Source organism: Thalassophryne amazonica, chromosome 7 (genome assembly GCF_902500255.1).
Source record: "Thalassophryne amazonica chromosome 7, fThaAma1.1, whole genome shotgun sequence".
Taxonomy (NCBI): domain Eukaryota; kingdom Metazoa; phylum Chordata; class Actinopteri; order Batrachoidiformes; family Batrachoididae; genus Thalassophryne; species Thalassophryne amazonica.
The window spans coordinates 9,919,430-9,946,832 of NC_047109.1; the positions used below are offsets into that span (position 1 = coordinate 9,919,430).

At 40.9% G+C, this 27,403-nt stretch overlaps 1 protein-coding gene and 1 long non-coding RNA gene across 5 annotated transcripts; one reads left to right on the plus strand and one right to left on the minus strand.

Moving 5' to 3' along the window:
* Positions 1-27,120, minus strand: LOC117513616. Its single transcript, XR_004561650.1, has 3 exons — positions 27,020-27,120; positions 18,245-18,247; positions 1-33 (listed from the first exon to the last, which is right to left on the minus strand). It is a non-coding gene; the product is annotated as an uncharacterized LOC117513616 (long non-coding RNA).
* On the plus strand, positions 591-27,400 carry LOC117513613 (protein LYRIC-like). 4 transcript variants are annotated; one of them, XM_034173831.1, is made up of 13 exons: positions 591-1,164; positions 1,352-1,459; positions 8,728-8,809; positions 10,565-10,738; positions 11,017-11,073; positions 14,848-14,988; positions 18,465-18,548; positions 18,631-18,699; positions 18,785-18,927; positions 19,082-19,198; positions 19,942-20,052; positions 20,265-20,391; positions 26,484-27,400. In XM_034173831.1, the coding sequence occupies exons 1-13, from the start codon at positions 856-858 to the stop codon at positions 26,546-26,548; spliced, it is 1,587 nt and encodes a 528-aa protein (XP_034029722.1). In that variant the 5' UTR covers positions 591-855; the 3' UTR covers positions 26,549-27,400. The 4 variants fall into 4 exon arrangements, with proteins under 4 accessions (XP_034029722.1, XP_034029724.1, XP_034029723.1 ...); XM_034173833.1 differs by having other exon boundaries at positions 11,017-11,067; XM_034173832.1 differs by having other exon boundaries at positions 592-1,164; positions 19,945-20,052.
* The last annotated feature ends 3 nt before the right edge of the window (positions 27,401-27,403 follow it).

Here is a 27,403-nt window from a genome sequence, read left to right on the forward strand (position 1 = left end):
GATCTGGTTAGATTAAAAAAAAAATAAATAAAACTCCAGCTTTTGTGACTTCTTGATTACTCTTCTCTACAAGAGTCAAGACAGAACTCAGACCACCAGAGCAAGAATTTTAGGTGAGGAAGCTTCTGCGATTTGAAGCGAAACGTCCTCGCGTCAAGCAACCCAGTCCAGTCAAAGATTCAAGCTTCTCTACTACAGCAGTAAATTACATTTTTAAATATTAGCTTTCAGATTTAAAGACCGCGTTTGTTAGAAAAACGACAGTTAATTTCATTTGAACTATTATGTTTGAGTAAATATTTGACAGAAAATACAGGCAGGATAAACATGATGATGCTCTTTGATGATCGGTTTAGGTCAACAATTTCTTACCTGATTTATATCAGTTGAAAGCTGTAGTTCTCAGCCCATAAGTAATTAGACAACAATACGTTTCGTCTATAAGCCACCAAAATAAAAAATAAAAGTTTTCTTTTTTTTAAACTGGAGACTGTTGTTTAATGTTAGAGTATTTATATTTAAAGACGTGGAAAAGTGCTGGAATTATTCATGAATTGACGCGATTTCCGAGCTGCAGTGAACGCACCGTGCGAGCTCCAGTCAAACGGAGCCATATGAGGAGAAGCTGCTCGCTCACACGGAAGCTCGGTTAACGGTGGCGCATTCTTTTACAGTGATATCGGCAATCACACTTTATTAAGGCACTTTGAACGGTTTGAGACGCTCGTCGGCCGGGTCGATGTTGCCGTCGCAGCGGGGGATTGTTGTTCTCCACCATGTCGAAGCCGGCCCGTCGTTTTTAGCTAGGGGTGCGGGTAAAGCGTGACTAATCGGTGTGTCGGGAAAACAATAGACATGGAGCAGTGGCAGGACGCGGCCTCCCGGCACGTCAAGCTACTGACGGACCGTTTGAATGAGCTGCTGTCCAGAGGCCTCGGTGTGGATTTGGGGCTGAAGCCGGAGCTACTGCCGCCGTGGCTCAGCCTGTTAGCCGCAGGCGCCGGGCTGTTGCTAATGCTCGCCCTGTGGGCCTCTGTGTGCCGGGGGCTCTTCAAGAAGCGACCTGCTCTCAGGCCTCTAGACGACGGCGTGGACACGAAGCGGGCCGTCACGAAACCCGTTAAAGCCGAGGAGCAGAGGAAAAAGAAGAAGAAGTCGGAAAAGGCACGTCAAACCCAACCACGGGCTAGCTGCCATGCTAACAGCACTGACAGCTGAAGCTAGCCGCCCCCTGCAGCATACTGTCAGCGGCTAGCTTCAGCTGTTAATTCTGATTACTGCCAGGCTAGAAATGAGTGGTTTTTGATACTATGAAAATAACAGGTGTTAGGACTTCTTTTTCCACATTTAGAAAGGCCAGCCTAATGGCAGAGCTGTGGCTGAGCCGCAGGAAGAAGCGGTGGTGCCGGAGGAGGCAGTGCCACATCAGCAAGCTGCACGAGGCAAAGTGGAAAGTGAGGTAAGGAAAGATCTAGACCACAAAATCACTCATCATGTGCTGTGAATTTCTATCTGATACAGACGATCAAAACGAGAAAAATTAGACAGAGAGGTGATGCATAGTGTGCTCTACACAACGCGATGTAAATGTACATTTACCTTGATCTTTTACCAATTTTACGCCAAAATCTAATCATCCCAAGATATTGATCCATGTAATTTTCCCACCAAGTTTGCTGGACGTCCATCCAGGTCTTTTAGATTTTGGTAGTTTAAAAAAAGAGGCAAATTTTATTTTTCCCCTTCGTATTTTAGCATGAACATACATAATTAAAGACTATTTTGTTTCCAATAATAAGGCCAAAAATTTAGGTAGTAACAGTTGGGTTTTTTTTAATGCTTTTAAACATTTTTCCAAAAAAGTGGCCAAAATTGTCAGGAGCGCAATACAATTTACAATCATGATTATTATTCTGGTACAATCTATGCTTTCTGTCTTCTTTCAGGAGTTGTAGTGATGTGTGCATGAAAGAACAAAAAAAAAAACAAACCAGGTATATTCAGATGTGATATTTTAAATATGTCAGGAGTGTGATGCTGTAGATCCTGAAAGCGCTACACTTCTGACAATTTTGGATGCTTTTTTTGTGGTAGCTTTTAAAGCATTCATCCGTTTATTTTCTATACCTTCTTACTCCAGTTAAATATGGGGGCTGGAGTCTATCCCAGCAGTCATAGGGTGTGAGGAGGGGTACACCCCCGATAGGATGCCAGTCTATCTCAGACCCACTTTTAAAACATCAAGATAAATTACTGTGATTTACCATAATTCTGGACATTGTTTGAAGCAAGTTGGCTTCTCATTATGTACGCCATCGGACCCGGTGCCACGAGGGGGTGTTTGGGGGCGACACCCCCTCACGTCATCAACCTCGCCATCCCCCGGATATGAGAGTTATCAAAAATAAAAAAAGAAATACTGGAAAATATAGCGCCTCACAGTTTCGCAGATTTTTTTTTTAGTCCAATTTTGCATGCGTTTTTTTTTTTTTTTTTTTTTTTTTTTACAGCGCATTATGCTCTGCGTCCTCATCAAGCAGGCCAGTGTTCTGTCGAGATGACGGGACACCTGTTGCGGCACCGCGAAGGGAGAGTATGCGCATTGTGTTCTGCGTGTCTGTTTATAAGAATCTTCTCGCCCAGAAGAAAAAAGAGCGCCAACAACTACCCATAACTGTGTTCTTCACTCGGAAAAAGACACCTGCAGCGAGGTGTGAGTGGAAAAAGGCGCGACAGTGGCGCGGCGCCAGGACGAAGAGGCGCGATCAGAGGAACTGTGAAATACTGGTCAGTCACTATTAATAATTTCTTATGTGTCCAACCTTGTAGGTTGATGGTTAAAATTAAATTCATTTGTTCTAAAAGCCATCATAATTATTTATAGGAAAACGTTCTATTTTTATTTCTCAAACAAATGTTTTGGCCTGAAAACAGGTTGGTCTTATTTTTCTACTAAGGTTTGAACTTTGAGAGTGTTTACACACGAGAGAAAAGTGAGAAAATGTTAATGCCTGTTTGAGAAAAGTGTATAAAGTGTGTAGTGAGGGTTTTTTACAGCCTTAAAACATCTATAATAATTGTAAAAAATAACGCTGACTACTTCGTGGATTTCGCCTATTGCGGGCTATTTTTAGAACGTAACTCCCGTGATAAACGAGGAACCACTGTATATCTACAACCCCTGGCAATAATTATGGAATCACTGGCCTTGGAGGATGTTCATTCAGTTGTTTAATTTTGTAGAAAAAAAGCAGATCACAGACATGACACAAAACTAAAGTCATTTCAAATGGCAACTTTCTGGCTTTAAGAAACACTAAGAAATCAGGAAAAATAATTGTGGCAGTCAGTAACGGTTACTTTTTTAGACCAAGCAGAGGGAAAAAATATGGACTCTCAATTCTGCGGAATAAATTATGGAATCACCCTGTAAATTTTCATCCCCAAAACTAACACCTGCATCAAATCAGATCTGCTCATTAGTCTGCATCTAAAAAGGAGTGATCACACCTTGGAGAGCTGTTGCACCAAGTGGACTGACATGAATCATGGCTCCAACATGAGAGATGTCAATTGAAACAAAGGAGAGGATTATCAAACTCTTAAAAGAGGGTAAATCATCACGCAATGTTGCAAAAGATGTTGGTTGTTCACAGACAGCTGTGTCTAAACTCTGGACCAAATACAAATAACATGGGAAGGTTGTTAAAGGCAAACATACTGGTAGACCAAGGAAGACATCAAAGCATCAAGACAGAAAACTTAAAGCAATATGTCTCAAAAATCGAAAATGCACAACAAAACAAATGAGGAATGAAGGGGGGGAAACTGGAGTCAACGTCTGTGACCGAACTGTCAGAAACCGCCTTAAGGAAATGGGATTTACATACAGAAAAGCTAAACGAAAGCCATCATTAACACCTAAACAGAAAAAAAAACAAGGTTACAATGGGCTAAGGAAAAGCAATCATGGACTGTGGATGACTGGATGAAAGTCATATTCGGTGATGAATCTCGAATCTGCATTGGGCAAGGTGATGCTGGAACTTTTGTTTGGTGCCATTCCAATGAGATTTATAAAGATGACTGCCTGAAAAGAACATGTAAATTTCCACAGTCATTGATGATATGGGGCTGCATGTCAGGTAAAGGCACTGGGGAGATGGCTGTCATTACATCATCAATAAATGCACAAGTTTACGTTGATATTTTGGACACTTTTCTTATCCCATCAATTGAAAGGATGTTTGGGGATGATGAAATCATTTTTCAAGATGATAATGCATCTTGCCATAGAGCAAAAACTGAAAACATTCCTTGCAAAAAGACACATAGGGTCAATGTCATGGCCTGGAAATAGTCCGGATCTTAATCCAATTTAAAATCTTTGGTGGAAGTTGAAGAAAATGGTCCATGACAAGCAGTGATGCCGGTAACGCGTTACTTAGTAACACGTTACTCTAATCTGACTACTTTTTTTAGTAACGAGTAATCTAACGCGTTAATCGTTCCAAATCAGTAATCAGATTAAAGTTACTTCTCCAAGTCACTGTGCGTTACTATTATTTTTGCATTGTGGGTCGATAGCAGCAATAAACTTGGTCCGTGGGCAGGAGGTCGGGGTACGACTGAACTGCCCACTTTAAGCGAGCTGTGAGCTTTTCAGCCGCAGTTCTCTGCAGCAGCTACGACTAGTCATCACCTGTTAAAGCGCGGTGACAACAGCACACATGCACTGAGCTTTACAAAGACATTTCAATGCTTTTTCCTCCTTTATTTAGAATTCTGAGCTGAGCCACTCCATTTCTGCTCGTTAAAACAGCTGATCTTCCGCGACGCGTCGTCAGCTAACACTATTTTCCACTCAAATGCACCTAAACTGTCTTTCGTGGTGTGAAAACATGAAAAACTTTCTTACCTGTAAATCTGGTCATGTTTTCTGCATAAATAAATGTTATCCATTCTTTGTGCTCAAACGCTAAAGCAGGGGTGAATCCAGATGGAATGGGGGCGTGGGGCAGGGATGTGCCCCCCCCACAACACCCCTAGATTAAAGATCCAGTTTTGAAGCCTTTTTTTTTTTTTTTACTACAACTACTAATACTACTTAATAATAATAATAATAATAATTTCAACAAGTAAAATGTTTAGACAGAATTTAAATGTTAGAAAAATGTTAGAATTTAAGTTACATTTATAAACAATGTAGGTTAGAAATTGCAAGTTTTACTGTTACAGTGCTGTCAACAGTTAAATATGAGGTCAAGAAAGAGGTCTTTATTTTGCTCTTTATAAAACAAGTATTTATTTTCATTGAAGTCAAGAAAGGGTGACTATAAAGTGAGTTTTGGCAAAACAGGTGGTGGCCAAGTGGTTAATGCGCTTGGTTTCAATGCAGAAGGTTCTGGGTTCAAATCCCACCCCTGCCACATTTCTCCATGTAATGTGGAGTTGCATCAGGAAGGGCATCTGGCGTAAAACTTGTGCCAATTCAACATGCAGATCCACCTTTTTATTTGCTGTGGCGACCCCGAGTGCAAACAAGGGAGCAGCCGAAGGGACTTTCTAGGTGTCATTGTCATGTTGAGGTGGCAGAGGGTTGTTATCGGCAGCTGGGGAAAGTAACTAAAAAGTAACTAGTAATCTAACTTAGTTACTTTTACAATTGAGTAATCAGTAAAGTAACTAAGTTACTTTTTCAAGGAGTAATCAGTAATTGGATTGCTATTTCTAAGTAACTGTGGCAACACTGACAAGGCTCCAACCCGCAAAGCTGATCTGGCAACAGCAATCAGAGAAAGTTGGAGCCAGATTGATGAAGAGTACTGTTTGTCACTCATTAAGTCCATGCCTCAGACTGCAAGCTGTTATAAAAGCCAGAGGTGGTGCAACAAAATACTAGTGATGTGTTGGAGCGTTCTTTTGTTTTTCATGATTCCATAATTTTTTCCTCAGAATTGAGTGAGTCCATATTTTTTTTCCCTCTGCTTGGTCTAAAAAAGTAACCGTTACTGACTGCCACAATTTTTTTTTTTCCTGATTTCTTATAGTATTTCTTAAAGCCAGAAAGTTGCCATTTGAAATGACTTTAGTTTTGTGTCATGTCTGTGATCTGCTTTTTTTTCTACAAAATTAAACAACTGAATGAACATCCTCCGAGGCTGGTGATTCCATAATTTTTGCCAGGGGTTGTACATGAAAGGTTTATCTTTAACCCGTTGTGTGTCTGTCATGCCCAGTTGCGCTGTGTTTGCGCTTGTGATGGAGGGCTGTATGTAGGGTTAATCTACTGTCTCGTGTTGTTTCTCAGATCAGTTGTTGGTTTGGTTTTGTGGTATGCAGGAGATCACTTGACCGAGGGTCTATACGTTCAAATAATAATTAAAAAATACTGTTGTCACTCTTTACTCTTACTCAGTCAGTCTCTTACAACGGTGTAGCCTAAATACACGAGCTTTCCAGGAGCGCACCCAATTCATTATGCACGCTCAGAGGTAGGTACCCTCCGGTGCACACTTTTTTGGGGGGGGGGGGGACCCTGCCCCCTGTGATAAACTCATTGCCCCCTTAATATTTTTTTTTTTCTGGCGCCGGGCCTGTACACCATACGCCAGTGAAAACTGGTTGAAGTTGTCTGGATGCTATATACTTCTCACAGAACACTGCTTTTGAATGGGAATGTTGTGTGGTACTCTATATAGGTAAAAGATGCAGAGTTTGAGAAAATGGAGTAGAATAACAAAGCTGGTTCCAGAGCTGAAGGACCTGCCGTATGACCGGGTGCAACCTGTGAATATCCCAAGTACATACTATATAGGTGGATTAGGGCCTGACATGATTGCAGTATTTCAGAATATTCACTATCTAACACAACAAGCCCATTAGAAGTGGACTATGACACTAGAATATGCAGAGACTCTCTGAAGTAGAAGCTGTACTCTCGTGTTGCTGCATATTAGTCAGATGCTACCTACACACAGGGCACTGTCACAAGCATACAGAATGTCTAAAGAACTTTTAGTTAAGAGCAATTTTCAGGCCTTAGGCCTGTGACAGCAGTACAGTGGAACCTCCGTTTTAGAACTTGTTTGGTTCCTAAATGTTGCTCTTAAATCGAAACCAATTTTCCCATCATAAACAATGTAAAATGGATTAATTCGTTCCTGGCCCCAGAAAGAACAGTGTTTTTTACCTTTTTAATTGCATTTCATGCATAAAAGGCAGACGATAAAACTAAATACGCATAGTATCTTATACAAAATACTGTATAGTAATTATAATAAAATAGACAATTTAATTTCACCTTACCTGTACAGAAGAGACCATGAGAACATCAGGTAACTGAATTTCTGGGATTCTCTTTGCAGTACTCCATTATAATGTTTCACTACACAGCAATACTCCAAATGTTGTAACCGATCAGATGCCTCTGTTGTAGTGAAACTCTGGTCCGATTTGTGTGCTAACAGCATGAGCACTTGTAGCAATTTTCAGTAGCTTCACCTGTTAGCTCCACTTAATGTACGATTACTGGGAAAAAATACGTGGCTCATAACTTTTAATGTCCACAACAAAGTAATCCGTTAGAACCACCGCGGAATCCCCAAAAATATGATTTAATAATCATCCCAAGGTAGACTTTCTTGCTTCTTTCCTGCAACACGGGGCACTACCACCACTTACTGCATCAGAGGTGTTAATGAACCAAGACTTTGTTTGAAAAGTGATGCAGTTTTCATTCAAAAATTTTGCGAACCGATTTGTTCATAAAGAGCCATTCGAAAACCAAGGTTCCACTGTATTCTATTGATTAATTAAAAAAATGCATGCATACTGAACAATGAAGTGGTTAAAAATGGATGTGAAATAAAAAAAAATACTGATAAATGAAGCAATGAAACAACAATAAAAAGAGGAAATTGTAATGAAAATAAGCAGGGAGTGTTGACCTGCTGCAGCATAACATTGTTTTCTGCTTTGAGAGACGATGATGTGGTTATTGATAATGGAAATGAAGCTTTTAAAAAGAGGCTTTTAATAATTTAGGGCATTACTCATCATTGTGGATTCGGGGGGATTGCACTAATTTAGATTCAGATTAACATCAGTGGTGCAAGGAGCGCAATAGTGCTCCCTCAGCGGAAGCATCAACAGCCACCTACACTTGCGCCTTGTGTGGCAAAATCTGTGCCTCCCAAATCTGGCTTGTTAGCCACCAACAACAATAATTCTTTGGACAGTCTTACTCGACTACGAGAGGATACGAAGAAGCAGATGATTCCAGCTGTAACACATAGAGAAATCTTAAGGATTGCCATCTTTGATCAACTAAATAATGATGTAATAACATACACACACACCCCGGGCCTGAAACAGCTGAGCAGCCAACTGTGCAAATGCATTTAGTGTCTAAAAAGGAAAGACCACAATAACGGTGCTGCCGTTTATTCAGTAGATTTACATGTCAAGTTTCTCAAATCTGAAAGTCTGCAGTTTGAGCTCATATTCATCGTCTGCTCGTAAATTCAGTTTGCCGGTTAAGGCGGCTGAGGAGATGATGTCCAAGTATTTATGGATCCAAGTGTGGTTTTCTCCTGTGTGGTCTGAGTACAGTAATTTGACGGTCATGGCACGGTTTCTGTTCTGAGCTTTATTTGTTTAAAACTCATCCTCAGTGTTTCCGATTGATGAAGTTTCATGTCATAGTTCCTGTTTGGCACTTTGCAGGTGAAGAAGTCAAAGAAGGCGGCCAAACAGGCAGTGAAAGAGACGAAGACCGTGACTGCAGACGGCAAAGAACCAGAAGAAGGTGAAATAGTCAATGTTTGCACCACAATTGGACTTTCTTCTATACTATTTCTCAATATGCTGTTTTTTTTTTTTGTTTGTTTGTTTTTTAAGCATCAAGTCACAGCTAGTTTGAGAATAATTGTTTTTATTTCTCACACACACAACAGGTTTGTTATGCAAACACAAGGATTTGCCGCATTTCTTGGTTGTGATTTTTTTTTTTTTTTTTTTTGGCTGTTAGTTGGACAGAGGAAAACATTTGAAACAGAAGTATAAATTGCTCCCAATTTTGAACCTGTAAAAGCTTTCCTGAATCCAAGGTTCATAAATTAATAATCATGAAACAGAACAGCCGCCTATAAATGAATCCAGTCCAAAATATGATGGACCCAAACATCACCATGATGCACTCATTAAAAACATAAAAGGAAAACATTCAGCGTTACAAAGTGATCTACACATTTATTATTTAACACCCACCCCGCCCAGCATTTTATTTCAGGATGAGCATTAATGGCTTTAGGTGGCTGTGGGAATGAAAAACTTTCAAAAAAGATCATTTAAAGTTGCTTGTGACTTTGAAACCACACATTTGTTGGGAAAGAATTATCTGTTTTGTCTCCAGTCCTACTGTACAAATCCTTTCTACGGGGTTGTGTGGACGAATTGTGAATGTGTTATATGACTTTTAGAACCTAACTTTTGACTTTGGTAAACTTTATGGATAAAGAATCTCAGACTATGAATCCTTTCTGAGGGGTGGTGTGGACAACTTAGAACATAACTGCTGTTGTTTTTTTAAAGTTTGAGTTTGTATATCCACCCTTTACAGTCATCTAAACTACACCGATCACTCACATTATATTGCATTCTGCTATCTTTACCATGTTTACACAAGTTGGGTTGGTACCCAATGTTTTATCCAGTCCCACAATGCACCATCTGTCCCAAGATGCGCAACTCTTATTTCTATCATCCTTCCAGCATCTACAAACCATGCAGTAGGTGGTAGTATTGCCTTTTTTTTTCTTTTTTTTTTGACCTGTTGCATCAACATGTTCTAGATTTTAATCAGTTTAAGCTTTTTATACGCTCTTTTAATGAGTGTCTGTACACTCACTGCATTTTGCTGGGTGCTCCACACAGGAGAATTACAGTCCACGCTACTGACCCAGCTTATATGCCGAGTGAACTCTCACATCTTGGGGACGGAGTGGACGGCTACCGCTCTAAAGTCACTGGAATGAGGTTGTAATGTCAGTGGGGCACTGCAGTCTCGTTTGAACCCTGTGATATCGTGGGATTTGACCAATTATGGGGACCTGCGCGCCATTGTGCAATTATACACAGCATAAGTTCACACGGAAAAATGGTGTACTGTTTTGTTTTCATCTGCAATCACCAAAGCAGTCGCGAAAAGTTTTTGCCTCGACACATTTGTGCTCAGTCCTAAATAAACTGCAACACATGTCCACTTTCCACCGCATTGTCACTTTTTCTTTGCATTTTCACTTTGCGTGTAATTTGCCCAAAAACCCCTTGAAAATGCTGTGGTTTCTCCCCGAGAAGTAGAGAAATTGTCATATGCATTATATTTTGCCCCTTTAGCGACCCGATTTGCATTTGCTTGGGATGACTGAGAGCCTGTTTTTATTCTCTGTAATTTTTTTTATTTGCGGTTGAACAGCCCATCTTCCTAATCCACGCCATAGTTCCCATTAATCGCATTGTAATGTTTTATAACTCATTCTTTACTCATAATGTTGTTTTTCAGGCACGTGGGAGACGAAGGTCAGCAACAAGGAGAAGCGTGAGCAACGCAAGAAGGACAAGAGTTCGAGTGACGGTTCAGCCAGTCCTCGGGGAGGCGACACACCTGTCTGCACCACCCCAGAGCAGACCAAGCCCTCGGCAGCCCCACCCCCTGCTAACCAAAAGAAAAAAAAAGGTAGAACATTACTCTTCAACATTTTTATTTGTTTTGTGTAAGTTTGTGTTTGGAATTTCATGCACTAAAAGACCAAGCTGTAAGAGCGTCATGGATAAACACTCTAATTTGGTGTAGGAAGTCAGTCTGTTGTTGACAGCACTGACTATAAATACAGGCTTTAGGGGAATTGAATCAAGTCTCAGAGGAGTTTTCTCTGCCTGTTTTTACTTCACAAACAAGCTCACAGTGTGAAAGTGTACATGCCTGAGTTGACCTTTACAATCTTTTTTTCTCAGGAGAAACCACAAAAGTAAAGCTGGAGAAGACTGACCCTGCTGCGTCCCAAGGTAAATGTGGGCTGAGAAACAGTTGACCACAAACTATGATTAAAATGCTGGTGCACCACCTGCTGGCTGGAGGTTTTACTGCAGCTATTACACAAGACAAAGTTGAAAAAAGTTGAACATTCATTTAGCAGTAAACAGCAGTATTCTGTGTGAAAGTTAAGTGGCATAGTGATTTGCTGTGTAGAGAACAAAGCAACATACACTTTGTGTTATGAGCTTTTTTGTCACTCATTGGAACAGCCTTGAATACATGCTTGCCCTTGTTTATTTAAAAAAAAAGTTGCACTTGTCACATTTCTGTTGCATTCAAGACAACGAATGGTAGAAAGTTTCCACACATTACTTCAAGAACCATGTTCAAAGTTCTCCCCAGAAATGTTTAGTATGGTGGTGTTGTTGGCAGTTGCGCTGCCTCAGTTGATAAGCTATAGGGTTTTATACTTCCAAACATTATTGGCAAGCCCTATTTTAACTAATTTTGAGTGGTTTTAGATGCTTTGAAAGCAAGAATAATAGACAAAAATGACAAACATTTATGTTGTAATACTTGTAATATCAGTTCTTTTTTGCATGTTTCTGTCAAAGCGTAAGTTAATAAACTAAATTACGTTGAAAAGGTTAAAAACACAATATTTGATGGCTATAACATTTGCTGTCTTCTTCAGAAATGACACACTGAGACAGCGAGACAGGCAGAGTTTTTCTGTCATGTTGACATTTTTCAGTGGGATTGCATGACTTTTTATTTATTTATTTTTTTTTACAATATTCCTAATTGTCTTGTTTGAACAAGAGCTGAACCTGGACTGATTTGATTGTCAGACCTGCTCTTTTTAAGATGAAACCCTGGATAAAAATGTTGTGAATCAGTTTTTCCTGTTTCACTGAGGCTGTGTGGTGAATATTATCCTTTATTAAAATTGCTTTGCTGCTTTTTAACAGCATAAGTCCGCTGTTCACACTCATTAGCTTCCCCCTCCTCTCTCTCTTCCCCCCTCCCCTCATTGCTCACACCATCGTTGCAGCTTATTTGAGCCAACTTGGGAGTGTTTTGGAAACATGAAGACTTTCAAATGTAAAATAAACTGTTAATTTCTGAATGTATCAGTAGATACGCAGACAGGAGCTCTGGATTATTGAAAGATTTTGATTAGAGGTGCACCGATCAGGATTTTTTAGGCCGATCACTGAAATTTTCATCTTCCGATACCGATCAAGGCCGATACCAATCAAGTACATATTTGGATCATGCCCAAAATAAGAATATAGGTCTAATATATAGGACTATTTTTGCATTAAAACTTAATGATGAAAACAAAAAACATGCATTCAAATAAAGACACTAGAATAAACTGCCAACTTTTGTTTTATTACACTGACTTTGTTCTACCAGCAAGCTTTTTTTTTTTTTTTCCATGTTTCATGTTGCTCAGGTTACAGCCTACAGAGAATACGTTGAGAATGTAAAATACAGCCCTCATTCTATGGGGTTAAAATTGTCTCATTAATATTTGTAAATGCACACAGGGTGATCTACAAATAATCATTGATTTGCAAATGTGTTCAGATATCCACAATTGCAAATTTCATATTTGTAACTTGTAAATTGGTCTTTGCAAATAATGTTGTATTTGCAAATATAAAACTTAATTTGTAAAAAAAAAAAAAAAATTTACATTTGTAAAACTGGAAATTGTATTTGTGAATTGAGTTTCAGTATTTGTGGATCACCAATAACATGCATTCATCGCTTTCCTCTGTGACGTAATTTTGAGACATTCTTTTCGCGAAATCCACAGATCCACAAACAAATCAGTCAGTTCAATCAATTTTTTTTATTTTGAACTTAGTTGTCAATTCCAGTATCATGGCAGTTCACAATATAAGCAAATCAAATGAACAAAGCTTCTTTGTATTCTCTTTACCTCTACACTCATGAAAAAATAAAATCAAAATGCCTACTGATTCACAAATATACCCTCACGCACACTGGATATCCACTAGATGGCAGTGTGGTTCCATTCATTACACAGCAGTCTATTTAGATCTCTCAGAGCCATTTGACTCATTTTGACTTCTGATATGAGCTGGACGGACATGGACTACATTAGATGATGGCGACTGCTGTCCTTGTCCGTCCAGCTCATATCAGAAGTCAAAATGAGTTTACATCACAGAGGAAAGTGTGTCATGACAGGACCAAGCGCTCCCTGCGCTAGTGCCTGCACTGTTGTGATCGGTCCTTTTGATCAGCACGCTTTGCCGATCACCGATCAAGGCGTGATCGGCCGATAATGATCGGTGCACCGATAATTTTGATGGAGTGCGCCCCCCCCCCCCCTTTTTTTTTACTGATAGATGCTGTGCTCTACTCCTGCTCTGTGCTATAGCCGCACAACACTGTAGGCTCTGCTCGGCTGGCTACAAGTGTGGGTGAGCTGAGAGCAGGGCACACTATAACGGCACTATGATGAGTATTATGGTGCAATGTCAGTATTCCATTGTCTGGGGAGAACCCTGGATGTTGAAAAGGCTTCTGATAACGCAGGTGGTCAGATGAGTCAACATATGTCTGTTTGGCTTTTCTCACATGGAACCAGCCTGTAATAAGGCTCCAACTGGTCTTCTTTCCACTCACTGTGGAGAAGGGAGGGAGTGAGACCTTGGCCCAATCTCAATTCTATTTTGTTCCCCTTCCCCTTTGCCCTACCCCTTTAAAACAAGGGGTAAGGCCAAGGGGTATGCTTCTAGCCCTATGAATTGAGACACCCATCCGCCTTAGGGGGAAAAAAAAACTGCCCGTCTCAAACTGCCGTCTTCACTGTTTGTCGACATGGCAACCGAAGCGCAACTTGTTGCAGTAGCCTGTTTGCTCTTTTTATTTTCTCTCCTTTCTGCATAAATGCAAAGAAACAAAAGTTGCAGATTTCTTTGACGCATCGCAATCATTAAATTAATTTAATTATTTAATTTAATTCTGTGGAGACAGCGGTAAACTCTTCCTACCCCTCTAAACGGAGTGTGCATCCAGATTCACTCCGTTTGGAGGGGTTTGTAGCTCTCTGCCTACCCCTCCGCCTCGCTCCAAAAAGAGAATTGGGACACCCCTCTGTCTCTCGTGCCCGCACAAAAAGGAAGGGAAGGGGAAGGGCCGAGGGTTAGCCCTTGTCTTGGTCCGAACGTGTGGAGTGAGTGTGACATCTAGTGGCAGAAATTTCTTATAGCACCCTTAAACTTAGATTGTGTCGAAGCAGCTTGGTTTACTCGTATAATTAATTAAGTGTATTCAGACCTATGAATGTTTATTTTATCTCTCACTCCCGAGGAAGAGATGATTCTAATTGACTTTCTGTGATTTGTTTTTGCTTACAGAACCCTAAAATTAATCTGATTCCCTGGAAAAAAAAAATATAAGGTCACAGATCGGTGTCAGTTGGTCTTCCTAAAGGTTTTTTTTTTTACTTATTTATTTTTAAAATTAAACCTGGTTTTTATTTGGACAAAACACTTCTGATGGCCGCACTCATTTTATTAAATTTTCTGTTTTGTATGAAAGAATGGAGTAATGCAAAAAGCATGCAAGATGATCCCATGGGTGGAAGGATTTAATGACTGCACTTTTGTGTATCTCTTTATTTTTTGGTGATCAGAGGTTTGTATGAACTTGACCAGGAGCTATTGACCTGCATTGACTCTTGCCTGTCTTATGTTTACTGTTTGTTTTTTTGTTGTTGTTTTGTTTTTTGTTTGTTTTTTGTTTTTTATGTTTTGTTTTTATAGTGAGCAGTGGCGGCGTTGCTGCAGTGACAGCTCCTGTGGCTGAGAAGGGAGTAAATGTTGCGTCTCACACAGTTGGGCCAAAGAGGGCTCGCTGGACAACCAGCCAAGAACCAACATCCCTGTGGGTGGCGGAACTTGATGGTAAAATAATATCAGCAACTAGCAGTTATGTTTTAAGCTGTAACTGGTAAAGGATGGTTATAGAATCACAAAAATATGCACATGATTTTCTGTATTTGACATTAGAACTGGTTAAACATTCATGGATTAACTTTTTTACTTTGGGTACGTTTTAATGAGTGAATGTCTTTTTAGGCCCCCTTTACACAGGACGGCAGCAGTTGTGATTCTGTCCCTTACCAAAAAGTAGTACATGCAAGTATGTTTCAAGTATACTTCCAATTTACTTTTTATATACTTATCAGTACTATTTTTTGGTAAGGGGTGGTGTGACTTAAAACAAGCCTGATCTGCAGAAGTGACTCAAACACCTTTCTGTGTAACTACTTCAGCGACCTTTGTGCAGTGTTGTCGTCTCACATTTTTGTGCACTACAGATTGTCACATTTCCACAGAGATCTGCCACTTTAGATTTTGAGCGGTTTGCGGTCATGTTTTCCTCAATGTTTGTGTGCAATTCAGAGAGAGAGCAAAACAAGCTAAAAAATGGTTCATTTTTCACACTCGTCAGTTTGGATATATCTTTTGTACGTGTACTTTTCTCTGTCATTCACGGGCGGCGTTGACTAAATCTGCAGAAAAATTACATCATTGGGTAATTAACACCTTTCAATGGACTTTTTATGGCTGGAAAACAACTGAGCCAAGAAGAATAGAAACATATTTCTTAAAAACCATTGCAGGGGCTGAAAAAAGTCAATTTGTTCTCACTTTATCCTCTGACTGGACCGGAGCTCCATGAGTCAAAAAAAAGAACAAAACTATGGTGTATATGAAAATGTTCCACACAAGGTGTTTTTATGCAGGTGCTGTCAGGCACCAGGGAGTGGGGGGAGAGAAATAAAAAAAAAAAAACCACACACACGCATGCATAATCCATACTCTGCACGCACAGAAATGTGGAAAAGGATTAATTTAATATTTACCTTGTTTTGTCTTCCAGGGTGAGAGGTTATTAGTTAAGCCCCTTGCACACTGGGCCAACTTCAAGTTGCATAATACCGGTCGGTACTGAATAAGCAGCCCTACGATGGAATACGCTGAGGTTCGCAAAGGGGGCCGTGAAATGGACACCAAAAATTAAACATGTTTATTTTTTCAAGGACTGTCAGCGTAGAGCTTGGACTCAGTGTTCCACGCAAGTCTGCACTACACTCTGCTTCTGTATTTAAATCTACACAACATTGCGCTACTGTACACCAAGCCTCTGCATTTGTATACAACCCTATGCCAGTGCGAAATTCTTTTCGTTTTTTTATCAGTACATCGCCATTGCTAGATTTTATTCATCTTGCTGTACTTTGCTGGCAGTGAAGCTTCAAAATCACGGAAGAAGAGATGGGCCGGCCAAGCTTCCACATCCATGAACTCCTCATGGACAGATCGCCAGTGAGAGAACATGTCCACAACTGTGAGGAGCAGCTTCTTTCACCTCCTCAAGTTCTGTCATGATTGTGGCACACTAAATGAAGTCCATTAACTCTTGCTCACGGAACAAGGGCCAGTGAGAGGACATGTCCACGTCCAGTGTAACTCCTCACAGATGGATCACCAGTGAGAGGTCCACCGTCCACTCCTTACGGACGGCTCGCTCACCATCGCTGGCTGCAGCTTCTTTCACCTCCTTAAGTACTCTCATGATTGTGGCATATTAAATAAAGTCCATTAACTCCTGCCGATCACTAGTGAGAGGACATGTTCACCGTCCACTCCTCATAGATGGATCACGTGCATGCTCACTGGCTGCGGCTCCGCAGCGCTTTCACCTTAAGTTCTCTCAAGATTGTGGTACTTTAAATAAAGTCCATTAACGCCTATAAATCTGACTGTGCAATGTATCAAATCCATCTGCGTGTCCAAGCAGTTTGTTAAAATGGCGGCATGGAGCCAAGCGTCTCCCACCCTGCCCGCAAAGGGGTTTTTTTTTTTGTTTGTTTGTTTTTTTTTTCCCCTGCTCGCAACTTATGCAGCCATTCCAGCATACTTGACACACAGGATAATGCAACGCTACGTACGCATGGTGTGAAAGGGGCTTTAGTGCTACAGGCTGACATAACGGTAATCGGGGTGCACATTACTTGTCTGACGTGACGCGCGCTTTCATCGGAGCTTTCATCAGCCCAGAATGAACAGTTGGCTGCAGGAAAAGTACAAGGCAAATCTTGACCCCTGATTTCTGCTCAAAGTTTTTAACACGCAGAAAACTTTCTGCTGAACTCTGGACATCAGCGACAGGGAACTCATTTAGCACTTAAAGCTCTTGCCCCTCCTCACCCCAGGTTCATGTCCAAACTCGTGTCACTTCAGTTATGTGTCAGTGGATGATGTTGCTGCGGTCATTGCGCGCCCATCAGGCAGTCATGGAGTGCTCTGTGAGGTGGTATTTGTCTTCCAGGCTTGGCGACTCTTCTGCTGAAATGAACCATTTCATACTACTCGGCGAGCATTACAATCATGTAAGGTCCTGGTAGCACCGGAATGGCTCTTTGACATATTCTGGCATTCAATGCGATTGCATGACCGCTGGGCAGTGCACACCCCGTCCCTGTGTAAAGGGGGTTTTAATGACACAAACTATTGTCTATAGAAGGTTGTCTTTTGCATCTGAGCCTTTCTGAGATGCTGTTGTACAAATACACAAATCCAAATGCAGTACAGAGGCTCCAAAAATATATGCTCATACAGGATTATCACAGTCTGTTGAATAAATTCTCTAAAAATATTTGCTTTTCACAGATTAATTTCAGGGATCAGGTTTTGGGCACTGTGGTAGCCAAGTGGTTAGTGCACTTGTTTCTAGAGCAGAAGGTTCTCAGTTGAAGGTCACCCCTGCCCTTTCTCCATATAATGTGGAGTTGCTTTAGGAAGGGGTCCAGTGTAAAACACGTGCCAAATAAACGGCCATATCGGATCTGCCGTGGTGACCTGAACTGAAAAAGGGAGAAGGTGAAAACTGCAGGCTTTGCACTTTTTTTTTTTTTTTTTTTTTTTTTTTAAGCACCCTTCCCGATTTCCAATAACTGATTAGAAAATTAAATCTAAAGCCCGTGTTCTCCTCTTGGTTTTTGCACTGCATGTAGTACAACAAACTTTGGGCATATTTAATGGGTGGAAAATATTCACTCAAGACAGGCACGATGTGCTCTGCTACTAGCCGATACTGATATGGCAGCCACGTGGTTGCTATGATGAGCTGCGTCGCCGTGACCCAGTTAACCAACTTAAACAGTGAGGAGGGTCCAGTTGGAGGGCGGGGCTGCATGTGGTAATGATGCATAGATAATAATCATATGTATATCTTGTTAGGTAAATGTTTGTCTGTTGAGCTCTGTTATCGCTCTTTGCCTCCTTTCTGGGCTAAGACTTTTTTTCTTTTTGTATGTAACCTGTAATAGTGTTTTTCCACAGCTCTAAAAGTGCTGGAATGTGTGTTTCAGGGTCGTGGACTGTGATTGACAACAGCATGAAGCCATCTGATCTAAAGCTGGCGTCTTTTGCAGGACTGTTAGCTGCTGCTGATGGTATGTAACAGGAGGTTCCATCTCAGCTCATACCACTAGGTGGTGTCGTTTCCCAAAGCTTTCTTTGTCTTGGTGTTTGCAGAGCCTCAGCCTGTCAGAGACCTGCCCTGGCTCAGTCAGCCCAGAGTGGATGATGAGTGGTCTGGACTCAGTAAGAACGTCCTGCTTTTCTTTTTTTTTTTTCTTTTTTTTTTTGATTGTCTTCCAGCAGTTTTCTGAGCTGCTCTGTTTCTCAGATGGTGGTTCAGTTGACCCCAGCTCTGATTGGAATGCCCCCTCTGAGGCCTGGGGCAACTATGAAGAACCCACTCCTGAGGCTCCTCCCACTCAGGAGCAGCCCATTCCTGAGGCCAATAAGGTTAATCTGAGTGATGCAGCTGTAAGTACAAATCAAACCCAGGATTATTTTATTTTTTAAATCTGTAGTGATTGTTGTTCTGGAGCACAAAATTTTAAATAGTCTTCAGCTGTGTTCTGCTTCTGGCGCCATTTAGAATCTGTTTTGTCTGAGTCGTTTTTTATCGATTTCTGAGGTTGATGATGAGGATGAGAAGGACAAAGCAGGAACTGCTGCTGATGGAGCAGCTAAAGCTAAAAAGAAGAAAAAGAAGAAGAAGAAGGCTGCTGAGGATGGAGAAGCCAGCACCCAGGTTGGTGATTAAACACTGCAGGGATGGGATGGAACCTCAGCATCACCAGTCAGAGATTTTATCACTGTGTGTGTGTGCACGTGAAGGCAAGATAATCTTTTTTTTACTTCTCCTTTTTTTTAAGATGGTTCTCTCATGATTTTTTTTTTTAATGCATGAATGTTTTTTGGGGGATCTACCTTATAAAAGTACGACCCCCCCCCCGGCACTAGTATCACCATAGTGCTTGAATAGTAAAAATGTAAATGAGTGGGTTTGTCCATCCCAGGCTGGTTTTCAGAGACAATAACTCCAAAACAATAGTGTCATCTTGTAACTCGGCAAAATAAAAAATATACAGAGGAATTGTCTATCTATCCAATTCAAACTCATCACTGTAATAAAATTTGCTCGGAGAATGGTCCTCTTCGTTGCTCATAATTTCTATAATTGTGACCACATGGGGCAGTATGGCTCCAACTCCTGTGCAGTCAGGAGACTCCAAACTACAGCCTGCAGCTGGGGGTAATAATATAGAAATAAATGTAAACTACAGTAAAATCACACTGCAGAAATAAGTTAACTCATATGTAGGTTGAGCTCTCAGCACCTTCAACCAGTCAGTCATGTGACCAATCACAGCTTGGAGGGGAATTAGAATGAGAAAATCCAAAAACTCTGTTTAAATGTTCCACACAAAGAACGTGAGTCACTGTAGCAGTATCCATAAATTAACAGCATGTAAAGTTGTTTTTGTCTGGTGGAAGGTTGAGGAGCCAAAGAAGGAGATGATTCCTGCAGCCTCGGTGAAAAGGCTGCCACCTGTTCAGGAAAACGTTGCTGCCGTCCAGCCAGTCAAATCTGCTTCTGTCGAGGTGTGTAGTAGACGTTTTAATCAACAGCCATTAATCTTGAGATCTTTTTACTGCGTGAATCACACATAATCAGTCAAACTGGACTGTCTGTGCTTTCTTAAAACATTGGGTTTGAGTCCCAGATTACTCAAAGATGAATTGTATATAAACCCACTTTTATGCACAGTCTTTAATGGCTTCAGATTTGGTGAAATATCTTATTTTCCTTTAAGGTGAAAGTGGAGCGATCAGTGAAGGACAACATATCCCAGAAACCCCCCATCACACAAGTGCCACAGAAGACAAGTGATGGCGAGTCCACTGCCAAGCAGACCGGTCTTCCCGCTCCAACGCAACAAAGTACGTACTGTCTGTGTCATACAAGCGCATACCTGATGGGGGCACTCAAGTAAGCTGACAGCGTTTCTCCTCAAGTTACCTTCGTTGTCCCCATGGGCTCAAACCGCCCAATGATCCCGTGGAAAACATCTCATTTACTTCGGCTCTGCACTTCAGCATGTTTTCATCCAGTTTTTCTTTAGTTTGAATCCACTCAAAGATGTCATAGTTTAGCAAGTTTTTATAAAATGTCATGACAAATTCTACGGTTTAATTCTATTTTTCTGCAAACTTGAACTAAGTGCTGTTAGTATACAACCATTCAACAAGTGTGTTTTTCAGATTAAGTCTTTACTCTATCACTGCTGCTGCTTTACATTAAAAAGCTCTTATTGTGAAGGACACTCAAGTTGAACTAGCAGCAGTGTTGCGAAGTCTCGTTCTCACTTTCACGGATCAGCTCCCCATAGGGTAACAGTTTGAAGCATTTTCCATATCTTGGAAAACTTTAGAAGGTCTCTGAAGGTGTCTGTGATAAACTGGTGTCACCAACCGAACGGTCCCCCCTAAAAAAAAAAGGTTTGCTCTGCCTTCAATGGGCATGCGTCATCAGCTGCGGTTCAGATTATCGCCTCGTTTCTGCTTCAAACTGCACTCCAGTCATCATCTATCTCAGCGACAGATATTTGAAGCTTTTTGTACAACAGTCATTTCCACATAAGTTCAGCATTATTTCATAATAAGACTGAAGTGATCAGAGCACCACAGTTGCATGTCTGTGTCTGACTTTCTACACCCAAAGCAGTCAAAGGGAATAATCTGATTTTTAACCAGCAGATGACCAAGTAAAACCTTTTAAATCTTTAAAACTGAATGAATGCTTTTGTGACACATTTGTGAAATAGTTAGCATCAGCAAAAAAAAAAAAATCTTAACTGGTTCTACTCTGGGCCATTTGTGAGAATTTAGTTTCTTTTTGAGTGAGTCCCCTGGATGCAAAGTATTTCTTCCTCAACGAAGAAAAAAATATATATATTGTATCTTACAAGGAGAACTGAATTCGGATTTTTTTTTTTTCTTTGTTTGTTTTTGGTCTTGTTTCCTCTACAAAGCTCCCCCTAGAGCTTGGGAGTACATATGTCACAAACCTGTTGTAAAAACTAACCCACCCCACCCCCTCGGGCACTCCATGTGCATTTGTTTTTATGCAGTCGGTGGCAAGAAAGAGACAATCCACAGAGAACAATTTAGCTCAGGTGGATATCGCTCTCTCTCGACACACTCAGTGAGAAAGTATGATGTCATGCTTTCAGTCCACTGTACATTCCACTCCAAACCTTTCCCCAGCAGCAGGAACACATGTCTGCTTCTGTTTTTCACACGTCATCTTTCAGCTCTGCTGTTCCAAGTCAACCTGACTGAGTTTGACGTGTGTGTGAGTGAGTGAGAGAGAGAGAGAGACCCCTTGCTCTGTCATGCTGTTTTTCTCTTCCTCTGACCGGATTTTTTGTTGTTGTTGTGGTTGCTGGCTCTGCTATGATTATGAACATGTAAGAACTAAACTCTTCATGTTCTTGTTCTTATAGCTGCCTGCTTCCCGGTGACTCTACAGGGGGGCATGTACGTTGTAGTGGTGTAAAACAGTTCATGTTCTCTCGAAACACGCTCATTACCGGGACACCAGGGACCTTATGTAAAAAAGCTGTGTATGTACAAAAATGTGGCGTACGTCCATCTCCACGCTAACATTCAGATGTATCAAAAGGGAAGTGACTGTGGAAATGTGCACTGCCGTATGCACATTTCTACAGCTATTGTTCCTTTGGCGACATTTAGAGGTGAGGCTGGGAAACTGTTGATAATGTGAAAACAAGAAGTCATCTGATTGATGTGCACATCAGTGAGTAAATAGTTTATTCATTTAACTTTTCCTTTTTTGTGTGTATATTTTGCTGATGAAAATAGAGCTGCAGAGCTTCTTGACAAGGTCCTGATTGTCTCCCTGTGCTCAGTATTTAAAGACATGCTGGTTAAGTGAATTGAAAATTTATAATTGCCCAGGTTTTCCTTGCAAAAGAGATCTCGATCTCAATGGGACTAACCTGGTTAAATAAATAATATTTGTCAATAAATGTAAAGCTGTGAATGTCATGGTGCCATGGTGCACTTCAGCATTCATTGTATTGTATTCTTCCTTTATCTGACCCCAGGGGACCGTAGCTACCCACTAAGAACATGGCTGACTCGTCTAATGAACCCAAACACCAATCTAGGGAGGGGTACAATGAACTACATTCCCGCACTCGGACAGTAGTGGAGAGGGTAATCGGGACACAGCAGCTGGCGTGGAGACGCCGGGGCTGGTGAAGCCAGTGGAGGTGTCTGTGCCCTCTCCTGGCTCATTGTCCATTCAGGGGGGAAAAAAAAAATGAGGCAATTGAACATGAGTCAGTGTTTAATATCCTGGCATCTTTACACATGTACTATGTGTATTTGGAGCAGGGTATGGTATGACCATTTGTCTTTTCTGCACTCTGCCTCAAACAAGTTTTTATTTTTACACACCACAACACATAGATGGTGGAAGTCATAAAACACACTACAGTTCACACTTATGGTAATGGTAACATGACACAACCAAACTGACTAAACAAAATGAACTACAAAACACAACAAATCAACAACACTGCTAAACCAACATAACCACAATAATACTCCCATGGTGCATTGCAGCACAACAATTTACAGTCTTGGCAACTGACCCGATAAGTGCTACAATATTTATCTGGGTTGACAGGATACCAAATACAACATCCCTGCATGTCTCCACTTCATCTCTTACTCAGACTTAGTAAATTTTCTTTTCTTTCCTTTGTTCATGTTGAATGATCAGACTGAGGTGAGAATCACAGGTCCCAGGCCCTATTTAAATAAATTTGCATATTCACATTCAGATGGGCATGTGGACAGGGAGGAGTTTAGTATAAACAACAAATAAATAAACAACAAATATGTCAGTTGATGCTGTCCTTGAATTCCTGAAAGCTGCGCTCCTCAGTGTGTGAATTCAAACACACAGTGTAAATATAAGATCTTACCAGTGCGTTTTAGTGAAGAAAAGTCACTCTGTGGCTCTTTGCGCCGTCAGATCAGTTAGCGGAGCGGAGCCCCCCTCCCCACCAGTTCTGTCTTGGCGCAACAAGTCGAAAAAGTCACAGCGCCTCAATAACGTCTCATTTACCACAGACTCCATGTGATCCAGGCTGCACACACGATGAAATCTGTTATAAAATTACTCAGTTCTCTGTGTGGAGCAGGGACACCGTGCATGCGCGCTCGGTGACGTGCGCATCAATATTTACGTGTAACACTTTAAGGGAAAAAAGCATTTATGGTATGCATTTAATTAAAAGTTAAAAAAATCTTCCTGTATAAAGATGTTAGACATGTTACAACGTGGAGACCCGTAGCTTATAGACAAGTGCAGCCTATTTATGTACTTCTTTTTAAAAATTGGTGGGTGTGGCTAATATTCAGATGTGCTCTATAGTCCAGAAATTATGGTAAACACACGCAACGCGAACTCCCCCGTGCACAGCCCTGTACCGAACTGAACGTCTCGTACCTGTAGCATCAGGAAGAATGTAATATGTGGTTTAGGATATTTGAAATTATCACTTGTGGATAATTTTACCTCGAATACTGGGGGCACCACCTATGACTGAATGATATTATAACAAGGTTGTAATATCTATGATTTCAGGGTCAGTCATTAGGAAATATTAAAATCAGTCTCTGATCTTCAGTAGTAAGTTCTACATGTCAAGTTTGACCCCTGCTGTAAAACCATACAAAATCACAAACAGAATGCATCATCATTGCCTTACTGTGATATGTACTGTAACAGTACATATCACAGTAAGGCGATGATGATGATGAATTTCACTGAGCAGTTATTATGACATTCATAAAATTTTGTTTAGTTGCGGGAATTTAAGAATGAATTTCGTCCTAATCATCAGGGAATTTACTTGAGTATTTATTAACGTGAGATGGTTAGTAGCCGGTGAATAGAATTAAATAAAAGCCACTCTGTTTTATCTGACACCGTAGCTCAGTCTTACTTGGACGCTGTGCAGATCGGTCGCCGTAGGTCAGGGGCTGGGAATCGTCTCGTTTTCAGTCGATGAGCCCATCCGTCACACAGCTGTTTTAGGGACCTTGACGAAGAGACTCTGCTGGTCACCCCACCCGGTTTTGTTGGTTACCGGGGACACTTTCCACTGTTAGGCTGTGACTTGCGGCGGCAGTTCAAATTGCTGTTGACGTCTCAGCTGACCTGGATGTTTAATCTCTGCAGTGCTTGTAGTCTGGGATCGTCAGAATAAAGGCCCGAGTGCCTTTATTTATTCTATTCGCCAAAAAAAATCGTCTTTCGTCAGCGTCTTTGGAAGCCGGATCAAATCACAAAACTCGATGCAGAAATAGTTGACTTTGTAAGAAAAATGTTTGCGAGGTTGAATTTGGAGTTAAAGAGGTTTTAATTTGAAAAATCGCAAAAGGAAGTTAAATGCACCTGCACGTTTAACTTTACAAAAGTTGAGCAAAAAAAAAAGTAAAAGTAATTTCTTGTTGGCGCGCACAAAGAAGAAATAAGTTTTCACAGCACGTGGTTGCAGACAAAGGGTCATAAAAAAGTTTGGCCAGCTAGGCAGTGTCTCGAGACCCAAGAAGAGAGAGCGTAAGAGTAAGGGTGCTTAAGAGAAAGAGAAGAGAGCGATTTCCCGGGGGCGCACACTTTTTAAAGGGTTAAAAGCTCCACCCCCAAGAATTCTGGGTACTGTAGTTTTCTTCTTCGTTCCCTTGTCTAGTTTTATAATAAATCATCTGTTATCCTTAAAATTCCCCTCTTATGAACCAAGCAAGTCCTGTATTGCAAAACTCTAGTAAACAATATCCTTAGAACTATCACACACACACGATTATATATGAAAAATAAAAACACATTGGATAAACTTTCTACAATTTATGATCAGAGCGCAAAATGCCAAATACATCCATTTCATGTGTGAGGTTAAACAATCATGTTTGTTTCCTTTTCCTCTTTTTTTTTTTTTTTTCTCTCTTCTGGTTAAACAGCAAAGTACAATTTTTTTTTTTTAAAGGTGGTTAAACTTTATACTATACTGTACAAGTTAGTTACCTGCCCTTCCCCAATTTGTCAAACAGACTGGAAGGGGCTGGGTTTTGGATTTCTCTCTCACAGCAGTCATAGAGCGTGAGGTGGGGTACACCCAGGACAGGATGCCAGTCCATCGCAGGGCCACAAACAAACACATTCACACCCACTCGCACACCTACGGACAATTTAAAGATCCCAATCCACCTAACCCGCAAATCTTTGGATGTGGGAGGAAACCGGAGCACCCGGAGGAAACCCACGCAAACACAGGGAGAACATGCAAACTCCACACAGAAAGACCACAGGCGGGAATTGAACCCATGACCTTCTCGCTGTGAGGCAACATTGCGAACCACTAAGCCACTGTGCTGCCTGGTTTTGTATTTCGTCATAAAATATATTTGTCAATTCTACATTGATTTGAACTAGACAAACTGCAGTGTGATTCCCAAGTTGATGGAAGTTCGTCTGTGGTATGATTTTACTTGAATCTTGTTGTAAAGACATAGTTTTTAGACTGGGGAAAAAAGTAGGTCTTTCTGGGGTCTGTGTTTTTTAGATGAGAAAGGAGTTGGCAACATCTGGTTTCAGTGCTGATAAGGGGATTCACAGCTCTGTGGGGAATGCACTTTAGAGAATCTTAAATCCTGTTAGTGGTGGGGGTTGATGCCAGTTGGCCATCCTGTGCTATGGTCAGGAAAGCCTCCTTTTGACAACTTGATATTTCCCATGTCTTGGTTGGAATGGGTTCCTCTTTGAAGAATGCTTTTATGACTTCTGCTTAATGCAAACTCAGGAGGTTGAATGGTGGATGCAGGCTTCTCGCTACATACTGAAACGGTTCAATACAAATACATGTATCGTTACACCCTTAAAAGTTACGCACTTCCCCTTTAATAATTGTTTGACAAATCTTTTTATTTTACCACAGAGAAACCTGATGAGAGCCAAGCCCCCAAGCCGGCAAAGAAGAAGAAGGCGAGGAGGGAGACATGAGGAGTCGTTTCTGCAGAAGACTTCATGTTTATGCAACAACGCGTTCTGTGAAAGAACTTTGAAATCGCATCTACATGATGAACTTGATCTTAAAAACCAGACTGGAAAAAGAAACAAGTTTTTCAAGCATCGTGTGTCAGTCAGTAGATTACTCAAACTGAACCCAAGCGGTGTTAATGATTTTTACATTTCAAATTGTCTTCTAATTCCAATGAATCAAATGGCTCATTGAAAGAGCTGTAATTGTAGTCAATTAGAATTGTAGAAAATTCCCATAACACTTAGGAAGTGAGTTTGGTCGGTGGCTAACACCAGGAACTGGCCGTGACAGATGAAATGGCCAACAATGTGCATCAGGTTAGGCCAACTTTAGGCCATAATGCCGAGCTGGCCTTTGCTTTACAAGTCTCTTAATTTGCTCTTAAACCTGTGAACTGTGAGCACTGTCGAATGAGTACAGGTAGATAAAACATTTGTTTTAGAAACGTCCGCTATGAACGGTTTGGCTCAACAGGGTGTGTGAACAGAAATAATTATTAGACGTGTGTAATCTTAAAAAAAAAAAAAAAATTGTATTGTTGGACGCAGAAATGGGGAACCACATCTGCTCTTTTTTTTTTTTTTTTGCATTATTGTAATTATGAACAGTTGAGTCCATCTGGTTTGTCATTTGTGTGTCGAAACAGTTGCTTCATTGCCGTTTTATCTCCGAGCGCTTTGAGCCACGTCGCAGTATTTCAGATGATGCGTTGTCTGTTGCTTCATAGTTTGTTTTTCCCCACCTGTCCTTGATTCTGACGTCTTTAAGACCTTTTGTAAAACCTGTTTGTAATAAAAGAAAAGCTAAAGCCATAT